This window comes from Anser cygnoides, chromosome 1 (genome assembly GCF_040182565.1).
Source record: "Anser cygnoides isolate HZ-2024a breed goose chromosome 1, Taihu_goose_T2T_genome, whole genome shotgun sequence".
Classification (NCBI taxonomy): Eukaryota; Metazoa; Chordata; class Aves; order Anseriformes; family Anatidae; genus Anser; species Anser cygnoides.
Genome location: NC_089873.1, coordinates 55,773,747 through 55,784,673, shown reverse-complemented (window position 1 = coordinate 55,784,673; position 10,927 = coordinate 55,773,747). Strand labels below are relative to the sequence as shown.

The 10,927-nt window shown below is 45.2% G+C and overlaps 1 protein-coding gene across 2 annotated transcripts; it reads left to right on the top strand.

The window, feature by feature from the left end:
• The first annotated feature begins 645 nt into the window (after positions 1–645).
• Positions 646–10,433, top strand: PICK1 (protein interacting with PRKCA 1). 2 transcript variants are annotated; one of them, XM_066996400.1, is made up of 13 exons: positions 646–758; positions 1,082–1,173; positions 1,691–1,802; positions 2,290–2,418; positions 2,543–2,609; positions 3,928–4,017; positions 4,450–4,503; positions 4,601–4,663; positions 4,986–5,119; positions 5,850–5,942; positions 6,668–6,718; positions 8,182–8,326; positions 8,592–10,433. In XM_066996400.1, exons 2-13 carry the CDS (start codon positions 1,133–1,135, stop codon positions 8,840–8,842), a joined length of 1,230 nt encoding a protein of 409 aa, XP_066852501.1. In that variant the 5' UTR covers positions 646–758; positions 1,082–1,132; the 3' UTR covers positions 8,843–10,433. The 2 variants fall into 2 exon arrangements, with proteins under 2 accessions (XP_066852501.1, XP_066852497.1); XM_066996396.1 differs by lacking the exon at positions 646–758 and adding an exon at positions 795–937.
• Positions 10,434–10,927: the final 494 nt, after the last annotated feature.

Sequence of the window (10,927 nt, the reverse complement as noted above, 5' to 3'; positions counted from 1 at the left end):
GACAGCTCCCTGGGCTCAGGATGCCAGCCTGCTCTTTGCAGACAGCTCCCACCCGAAGGACCGTTCTCACTGAGCTCCCCTTCATAAACTAATCACCTCTTAGATCCAGGACTTCAAACTGATTATTAACAACACGCTTTTGCTCTTGTACTCCAGCACTCTGGGAGGCTCCAGTTGGTGTTTCAACGTACATAGCCCCTAGGTTTATGGTGCTGCACACTGCGAACACTAAATACCCTCTCAGACAGCAAGAGGTCATTGTCATCAGCTAGTCCTTTTTCCTGGTCATGAAGGAGTTTAGAGTTCAAAGTTTATTTATTTTTCTATTTTATTTTTAGTTTAGTTTAGTTTAGTTTTTTTTGTCTTGTTTTATTTTTTGTTTTGTTTTGTGCTTTTTGCTGGTGTTTTGTTTTGTTGGTGTTTTGTTGGTGTTTTGTTGTTATTTTATTTTATTTTATTTTATTTTATTTTATTTTATTTTATTTTATTTTATTTTATTTTATTTTATTTTATTTTATTTTATTTTATTTTTTTATTTATTTTATCAGCGCCCCGAACCGGCGGCGGGCAGGCAGCCGCCATCACCTCGCCACTCTCAAGATGGCGGCGCGCCCTCGCCTCTCCGTCCCCATAGCAACGGGGCGGAGGGGAGGGGGAGGGGGGGAGCCGGGCGCTTCCGGGCCGGCCCGGCGGTGACGTGTCGGCCGGCGGGCAGCGGCGGGCGGCAGCGGGGGCCGCGCGCAGGACGGCCACTTCCGGTGAGCGGCGGGACCCCCCCCCCCCCCCCCCCGCTTCCCGCGCTGGGCCTCCGCGGTTGCCATGGCAACGCTTTCTGCGTGGGAGGGGCTGGGGGGGGAGCGACCCCTTGGGCCTGGGCCCAAATGGGGCGAGGGGGGGGGAGGGGATGGAGGCACCTGTGGGAGGATGGGGGCACCTGGTGAGGGTTTTGCCTTCTGTATGTGGACGGGGAGCGAATTTTGGGGGGAAAAATGAGGGGAGGGGGCTGCTGGGGGTCTCGGGGAATTGGAGTGACCCGCAGGTGTCGCGGGCTGACGGGGTCTGCGCTGTCCTCTCCTCACAGGGAGCTCCCCACAAGTGGTTTCGGGTGAACAGGCTCCGTCTGGGCGTCGCGATGTTTGCGGATCTGGACTATGATATCGAGGAGGACAAGCTGTGAGTGTCGTGCTTCGCCTGCCCTGCTTCTGGCTGGCAGCAGAAACAGCCTCAGCCTCCTTATTAGCGGCCTTGGACAGAGGAGAAGGGGTTTGTAATGGGGGAAGGGTGTCGAGAGCCAGGAAGAAGTGGAGATAAAACTCGGGAACTGCTGGATCTGTAAGGAGGACGGTGGGCTTCTCTGAACAAGTGAAAAGTTTTGTGAGATTAGCTGTGAGCTTGGCATGGAGCATTGGTCTTGCATCTCATTTATATGGCATGTGTTTGCCCCTTACTAGCAACGGATGAAGTTGTTTCTCCTACAACTGCTCCTTGCACACAGTCTCAAAAACAATAGCCCGGAGCGTCTTTCTGCTGGCCTGGGCTGATAGACTCTATGGCAGAGATAACGTCATTAATTCAAATCTACAACTCCCATTATATTTTCAGTTCATATTGATTCAGGTACCGCAGTCATTTTTACAGATACAGCTCTGCCTGCCATGATTGGTTTTCTCTTCCTTCTTTCTCGTTCTAGCGGGATCCCCACTGTACCTGGGACGGTGACCCTGAAGAAGGACTCCCAGAACCTGATTGGGATCAGCATTGGGGGTGGAGCACAGTACTGCCCCTGTCTCTATATCGTCCAGGTAGGTGCTTAGGAAGACATAATAAACTGTCTTCCTGAAAGAGTGTTGGCCTGAGAGATGGAAACCATGGAGAGCCATGTGCTAAGTGTTTTTCTCAAAGCGAGAGAAATCTTCTCACTTTGCAGTAAATACGATTTCCTTACCCTAGTACCTAATAGGTGTTGAAGAATTAAATTAAGACTTCTGAAATTATCCTCCTCCTTGGAGAGCATGCTAGAATTACAAGGGAATAGCGTTGACACGTAGCATCAACAAATCCTACGCATGAAGAAGCACATCCTGAAGACAAGAAGTTCCTGAGAGAACAAGGCGACCATCCCACCTCAGAATTAGAAGAGAAAAAGCGAGGCTTCACCATGAGCAGTACTAAATACAAATGAGTCAAATAGGAGGAATATAATTGTCAGTTTTTTGTCCTTCAGCCCTGCATTTTCCTTTCTAAACCTCCTGATTCCAGACCACCTGTGTTCTTTTTCCTCTCCACTAGGTATTCGATAACACTCCAGCAGCCTTAGATGGAACCGTAGCAGCGGGCGATGAAATCACAGGAGTGAACGGCAAGTCCGTCAAGGGGAAGACCAAGGTGGAGGTGGCCAAGATGATACAGATGGTAAAGGTGAGAGGTAGGAGGGGGCCACTGGAGCGTCTGGGTCACAGTTGACGGTTTATTGGTCACTGCTGAAGGAAAGCTACTGCTGCTTGCTTCCAGCACAGCAGTTTTGATTTTGTTCTGCCTGCAGGGAGAAGTGACAATTCACTACAACAAACTTCAGGCCGACCCAAAGCAGGGGAAGTCTTTGGATATTGGTAAGACTCACTGGCATCTTTCTCCCTAGAGTGTTTAAAGTGGCATAGAGGAGTGAAAGATTGGTCCTAGCTAAAACTGGAGTAAAATTCTGTTTCCATTCTTACTGTTAACTCAGCCGTTTTCAAATGGAAACTGTCAAAGATAATTAGAGGTTTAAAAAAAAATCCTTCCCTGCCTTCTTGAAATAGTCTTGATAATTAAATTGGGGCTTCACTGTTGCTGCAGCTGGCTTGCTTTTCTGCACTGTATTTAGCATGGATGATGAAACTCAATTACATAGTCATTTAATCTATTTATTTTTAATACATGTAAATTTTGCTGACCTACTGTGATTTTTCCAAACGTATACGCAGAAATGTGTGTTGTAAAACACTGGTTGCAGTTCCTCAGCTTGTAGAACAGTGACAAAATACCTATCTACACTGAGTTTTGTACAGCCATATATTTTATAGGAGAAAGGGGAGGCTTTATTACTAAAACAAAGTATAAGTTTTGGACTAAGCCTATGCAGCTGTCTCCTTTGTATGACTTACCTTTCTCAGTTCCCTAAAAGATCGATGTATTATTTTTGCTTTAATTTCTTTTAATGGGGATTAATTTAAGGTACCAATGAATTGACAGGAGTTCAGGGAAACGCTGAGGACTGGGATGGATTTCTGGGAAAACAGAAGTGCAGTGAGAATATGGAATATTTTCCAGAGATGTTGAATGCTGTGGCTTCAGCTGACTTTCTTAGGAGCTGCAGGCACTTGGCACCCCTGCAAGTTTGCCTCTAAACAAATGTAGTTGAGTCATCTGGTTCTAAAGAGGGCATAATTGTCTCTAGTAATTTGCAGGGTATGACCACCACAGACAGAAATTAATTCAAGGGGTGACAAAAAGGTTTAACTTAAGATCTAAAACATTATAAGTTAGCAAAGGGATAATTTGAGTATTAAATTCTATTTCTCTCACTTTCAGCCTGATATCTTGACTTCAGATGAAGTAATATTGCAGGTAGCATAAGCAAAATTTAGTTCCAAATATAAAGTGATTTATTGGAGTAGTCTTCCAAATGAAGCACTGGAGCTCTATTGATTTAATTATATAGGATGTGAGAGCAGACCAGTTGGGCAAGATAAAGGATATGCTATGCACAGCTGGATTGAACATTCAGTTTCTATGGTATTCTTTTTCTGCTCACTGTCTCAATAGCGAGTTAAGTTGAGGCTGACCAGTTTATTCAGAGCCTGATAAATCGGTGAAGTGTGCTAGTGTGCTTTTCATGCTCAGAGAAATGTCCCTGACCCTGGTTTGCAACTCTCTTTTGGCCTTTAGTATTGAAGAAGGTGAAGCACCGACTGGTGGAGAACATGAGCTCAGGGACAGCAGATGCCCTGGGGTTAAGCCGAGCCATACTTTGCAACGGTAAGTATTGCCCAGAAGGACATTTTCTTAAGGGCACAGTTGCCCGCTTGTGCTAACAAACTTTCTATAGTTACTTACACGTTCTACATTGTTCCTTCGTACTTCTTTCCTTCTGCTCTACTTCATTGTTGCGATTGCCTTTTCCTGGGTGATACAAATTATATCCTTGGAGCCATTTAAATAATAACTAAGGTCAAATTAATTTGAAGGGGGGGCCCACATTGTGAATGTTGATAGATGATGACCCCACACTGTAAGACTAGTTTGCAGTTATTTTAAGAGCTTCCCACATTGGACCAGAGGACAGGCTTTGGAGGTGAGGGAAATTAGAACCAGAGATATGGAACTAGTGTTTTTCCCGTCAGTCAAGTCTTAACCGCGTCCTGGCTTTGACTGTTGTAATTCTGTATTCTGATTCTTGTTTCCGTTTAGATGGATTGGTGAAGAGATTGGAGGAGCTGGAGAGGACTGCAGAGTTGTACAAAGGTAAGCTGGGTCTTCCATCAAGCACCATGTGGAAGGAAGGATATCTACATCATGTCTCAGTGAAATGAAAAATGTTTTATTCTGTCTTCCATCACAGGCTTGACAGAACACACCAAGAGTCTTCTTAGAGCTTTCTTCGAGCTATCCCAGACGCACAGAGGTAACAAGTGAGCGAAGGGAGCAGAAAGCTTTAACCTCTGGTTTCAGGATTTTCAGTCAGCACTTACAGATGTGATTCCCTTACCCAAAGAAAACTAAGTGTTGCACAAACGAGGTGGGAAGGGCTGCGCTCCTGGTGTGAGCAGTCATGGTGCTAACACAGGCCCTGTATTTCACGAGACATTGCAGAAATGCCCTGCCAACCTCTGGTCTTTAGGGAATACGTAGCGTTGTCCCCTGGCTAAGTGCAAGGTTGTGGGAAGGGCATGATTCTTCTCCAGAGCCAACCTCTTCTTCTGTTTGCATTTATTGCCCTTGTCTAGCATTCGGAGATGTTTTCTCTGTCATTGGCGTACGGGAGCCGCAACCTGCTGCCAGCGAAGCTTTTGTGAAATTTGCTGATGCCCATCGCAACATTGAGAAGTTTGGGATTCATCTTCTGAAAACAATTAAGCCGGTAAAGTATTTAACCATAGCAGTAAAGGGTTTGGAGAAGAGGGGAATCTAGAAAGACAGAAGGCTGTCTTTGAAGGTGTGGTCTTCACGATTAACCCGAGAGGTAACACAGGGAATATATCAGTTTTGTCCATTTGGCTTTTGCACGTGGATATGTTCCTCACCTTTTTCTATTGTGGATGGGAGCGTAGTTTGATCAGTGTAGTCCCTTGAGTCCTTTCCCTGATATTAGTACCCATAATTAAAAGATGTCACTAAATTCAAGAGTTTAGATAAGCAATCCAGTAATGATTTAATGATCAGTAAATATATGTGAGTGAGTCTCCAGGAGATCCATTCATTTAGTTTAGCAAAGAGAATATTAAATGTTGATTTGAGCGCACTTTGAGTGCCATGTTGGATGGACAGTGCTGGATAATGCCTCTTTGGATGGGGGAGAGCAATTTCCAGGATTAATTGAAAGTGAAACAGGATGAGTTGAAAGAAGATGAAGCCAGACATGCATTTCTTAACGCTGGAGCTACTTGCCAGTGACTGTAATGGATGCTCTAACAATGGCAATTCTGAATCAAGATCTTTTTTTTCTTTTTTTCAAATGTGCTCCAATTCAAAGAAGAGTTAACTCGAGGCAGTCTCGTGACCTGTGCTGGTTAGAAAGTTGGACTTGAATTAAATGAATTAAAGTTGTGCTTTTTGACCTTACATTCAGTGACAGGATGTTTCCCTTGCAGATGCTGACTGACTTGAACACGTATTTGAATAAAGCCATTCCTGACACAAGGCTGACTATCAAAAAATACCTGGATGTCAAGTTTGAATATTTGGTGAGCTGCTCTTATTTTTAATGCTGGTTGAAATTAAGTTTTATAGAATCATAGCCTGAGGATCACATACAGCCTATGCAATCACGTGTGCATTCTCCCACAGTTAATGCAAAAATGATTTTGTTGTTGTTCCTCAAATTCTTTGTCCATTGCCAGATGACTCAGACTCAAACACCTCCTTTTTGACCTCATAGTTCTCACCGGGAAGAGGGATCTCCCAGAATCAAGATCACTTACTTTCTACCCGACCAAATTAATTTCCTTATTTTTTGGGAAGCATTCTGATGGAACTTACACTCTTGAACTCCCCTACATAGCTCTCCAATCTCAGAGTCCATATTTTGTAGGTAGTTTGGAATACCAAATAGAATAACAATCAAATAATATTTTTTCCTCCTCCATTCAATTCATCCCTTCCTTTCTACATACGAAAAAATAGGGTTAAGTGCATTTTTCTGTAACTGTACAAATCTGTTTGCTTTTACCTGTTAAGGGAAATAGTTGAAACTGCAACCCTAAGGCAAATGAGTATGTCAGCTCTTCCCACACCAATCCTTCCCATAGCTCATCTTTTTTTTTTTTTTTTTAACTTCTTACACCCTACATCATTGAAGGAAGGTTTGAAATGGTATGACCCTATGTCTGTGGGTGATGGTGGAACTGCTTCTAATCTTTAATATTCCTTTCTTGTTTTGTTTTTTTGTTTTGTTTTAAATCCTATGAAGTCTTACTGCCTGAAAGTCAAAGAGATGGATGATGAAGAATACAGCTGCATTGTGAGTACCAGTATTGTGGCACTGAGAATTGCATCCTCTGTTTCTGTAGCTTCTCTGTGCACGCTGCCTTGCAGTTGCAAAAGCACTCCTGTGTCTGTGCAGATCCAAACACGGGAACACATCCTAAGAACGCCATGTATTTGTTCTGAACGTACTAGAAACTGGAGACCCTTAAACACTTCCTAGAAAACACTGCCAGTAACTCATGAATCACTGGTGCTGTGGAATACTAGAGCAGCCAGTCATCTCCCCTGCAACCTGTTTGCTTAGTGGGTGCCTGCCTCGGTGTTTAAGTAATATTGGCTTGTGTAAGGAGGATTAAGGTGTTATCTTCACAGATTGCATTTGTGTCCACTGTACAGCTTATCATTAATTCTGGACTTGCTTCTGAGAAATGGAGGTTTAGCTTCTCTGCAGCAAAATGCATGCAAAAGCTGCATACGTAGTTGAAGAAAATGGATTAAAGGATCTCTCCTAACAATGTTTTCTTCCTAAAAATAAGTAATTTAAAGTCAGAAGACTTCCAAAAACCTGATGACATTCTTCAGTAAGTTTGCTGCCTGTTTTGAAGTTTCACATCTGTAATCCTTAACAGCTCTGTTTAAGATACTTAAAGGTGTCTCCTACATACCAAGGTTCCCTGCATAAAGGCAAGATCTATTTTATCCTAGGTATTGATCTCAGAGAAAGGATTTTATTTTATTTTACTTTTTAATTCCTAGATCACAATGTGAGGAATGAAAAAAGCTTTCCTAACACAACATTATATTTTTGGCGTTAAATGAGAAGGAAAGAGGAAGGAAAGAAGTCTTGGCCAGCAGAGCAATACCTCTGGGTTTTAGCATATATAATGTGCATTATGAAGCCATAGTAATGTGGAATTTTATGTTTGGTTTGCAAGTGCAAGAGAAGAATGCTATTTAGCTGACAGACTAACCCCTTTTCCTCAAAACTCTTTTGTGAGATAATTTATAGTTCTATCCCTAATGGCATCTGGTCTTGTGTCTGGATGGTTGTAAATAGCACAGGATTCACTGTGGACATACACTACGTTATGCAATCAACACGGGATGAAGTTTGCAAGAAGAGCAGTGATTTGTATACATTAATATATCCCTCAGACCCTAGGCTTTTTTTTTTTTTATGGTGCCTGTCTTAGTTCAGTTAAGAAGCCTTTCCATTTCTCCATGCTGACTTGAAAGGTACCTGTCCTGTTTGCTTTGCTTTGTGGTCACACTTTTTTCTTTACTGTGGCTGGCACATTTTTGGCCTTTAAAATGGCCACATTGACATCCAGTTTGCTGTTGTGGCAAATGTTCGTATTCTTTCATGCTTCCTGACTACAGTTTCAGTGAGCCCAAGAGGGCTGTAATAACCCAAGGTTATTTCAAGTCAACGTTGGTATGCAAGCTGAGGTCAGGCACCGTTGTGGGAGTCTCTCAAACGGTGCCGTGTTCTGGCAGGCCCTGGGTGAGCCCCTCTACCGAGTCAGCACTGGGAACTATGAATACCGCCTTATCCTACGTTGCCGCCAGGAGGCTCGCACGCGTTTTGCCAAGATGAGGAAGGACGTGCTGGAGAAAATAGAGCTCCTGGACCAGAAACATGGTGAGTACCGCTGCTGTGTCCAGCACCTGAAGGGGTCAGGCAGACAAGGCTTCGCGCTTCGTGCTCCTCCTTCATCTTAGCTCAAGAGCCTTTGGTAAAGAATCCTTCTGTGGCTATGTCTGAGACATCTGCCCTCAGGCGCCACTTGGGACTAATAAATGGGAGTCTGTAACTACTGCTGGCGAGGGAGGCTTGATCACAGCCTTCGCACTTTGTTTGGGAAGGGTGTTTCACCTGATTTCTTGTCAACGTGTCTCCACTGCAGTTCAGGACATCGTGTTCCAGCTGCAGCGGTTTGTCTCGACGATGTCCAAGTACTACGACGACTGCTACGCCGTGCTCCGAGATGCAGATGTCTTCCCCATTGAGGTGGACCTCGCCCGCACTACTCTCAGCTATGGGCAGAAGGACACGTACACAGACGGGGCAGAAGAAGAAGAGGAAGGAGGAGGAAGTGACAGAGAGAGGAGCGGGAAGGAGGATGCAAATGGTGAAAAGCTCATTGATGACGCATGAGCGTGCCGGTATGGCCAGAGGAAAAGAAGGACTTTGCAGACTGATATAAAAACATGTATTTCACGTGGCGATTCATCCTCCGTGATTCTCTGTGTATGTCCAGCCTGGGATTCCTCCTCTGCCCTGGTTGGATTGGGACCAACCTTTGCATCTCTCTCTTTTCTTGCTTGTTTGCCTGGATATTCTTTCCACCCACCACCACCCCCCCAGATTTCTGTTGCCGGACTTGGATACTGAGTTGTGGGGAGGAAAATCTCCTACCGTGTCGCCGTGTGACTTTGTGTGCACTGCTGAGCGTGCAGGATCCGCTTTCTGGCAAGGGGAAGGCAGTTGAACATCTGGAGGTAACTACAAATGGAAGAGCCTCCCCCTCCCCTTGTGCTATGGGAAAGCGTTGGCACCAGCATTGTTTTGTTCACCCCAATGCTTGCTGTTTTCAAACTTCAACCTTTGGCCTATTTTAAGCTTCCTCTGTTTCTTCCTGGAGCCAATCCCTTGGGCTCTAGGGCAGATTTTTGTAGGATGATCCACTCCTAGCTCTCTGCACCATTGTTTTTAAGAAACGGGCAAGTCAGAAGTGACATCTGGAACTAGCGGTGGTACGTGTGTTCTGATCGTGTCCCCATCCAAGGGGCTGGGGGAAGCTCACGTAGCAGAGGCTGGTGGCAGTGGCTACCTGGCACGTTGGGCTGCCACAACTCACCTGCAAGGGTCTGCAAGTCCTTTCCCCAGCTCCCATCCTCTTCATATTCCATAGCTCCACCCCAGGGCTGGAATCCTCCAGGATGTGGCTCTGCCCTCCCCTGTGGAGGCTCAGGAAGAAGCTCTCGCAGTCAGCAGAGATATGAACGTGGTTGCCTGAGGCAGACGCGTTCCTGGGAGTAAGAGCGAAGCTGCATGCGTTTCTTTTCTCTTATTCTCATACAGCTCCTTGTAATGGATGGTAACCAAATGTGTTTTTGAAGGTGTGCAGCGAGTCCTGCACACTCTTCTTGTGCAGGTGCCACAAAGAGCCACCACTGCAAAGGTGGTGTTCTGTCCTTACACTAGCGAGGAGAGGCAGGAAGCCTCGTGGAGAGAGGAAGACAGGGCCTGTAGGCAGAGACATTGTGATTTTTAGTGCAAAGTGTGACTTGCATACAACCTGCTGCTCTCCTCTCTGCACAACTGTTTTGTGCTGCCTTTGGGCCAGCCAGAAACGGTAGGTAACGTCCAATTATCCTGCACAAGGGAAGGAGGGAAGAGGAAAAGCTTCCTTTTCTTCTCCCTCTGTCCTTGCGGGTTGATTCCAAATCCAGATGGCACTTTCTCTTCTTGCAGGCAGCACAACTGCCAGCAGTGGTGTACTTCTCAGAGGTCAAGGATTTGACTTCTGTCATTACATTCTAGTGGTAGTGAGAGAAGTTATTTAAGGGCATTAATTTATGATTGTTTGTTTTGTGTTGTTTTTCTGTTTGATTTATATTTGGAGCCTTGTCATCTCTGTGGGTGCCTGGAAGAAAGTCACCCATGGTCGAGCTGCTCTGGAAGATTTAAAGGGACTCTAGTGTACTGACTGTTGACTGTAATAAAGACAAACGTGACAGTTTTGTTTCTTGTTCTTCCTGGCTTCAGTTATTCGTGTGCTCGTCCTCTATTGCTTTTAATCTTAAAATACAGTGAAAGGAACGGACTGTCATGTGCTGGCCTGTCTAGCTCGTAATCATGGATGTCTGTGCCAAGACGCAGCGGTCACTGTGGCACAAGTTTCCCGAAGAGGATTACAAATGGTGAAGCAAGGCCATTCCTCCATCCAGCAGCAGATTCTCTGCAACTTAGCTTCAGTCCTGCCTGCTGCTGCCATTACTGCTCCAGGGCCAGCTTTGCCACACCAACTCCACAAGATAAGTTGCACAACCAGCTAATGCTCAAGTCCCTGACCCTCTTTCAGAGCCGGTTCAGAGAAACAGAGAAAATGCTTCAGTGCAGCCTGTCTGAAAGTCGACAAAGTGGAAGGCGGTGTAGCCCAGCAGCCCTTTTTGCGACCTGACCAGTGGAAGCTGGCAAACCATCAGCCGTAGCACCCCTGGAGCGGTACAGCAGGAG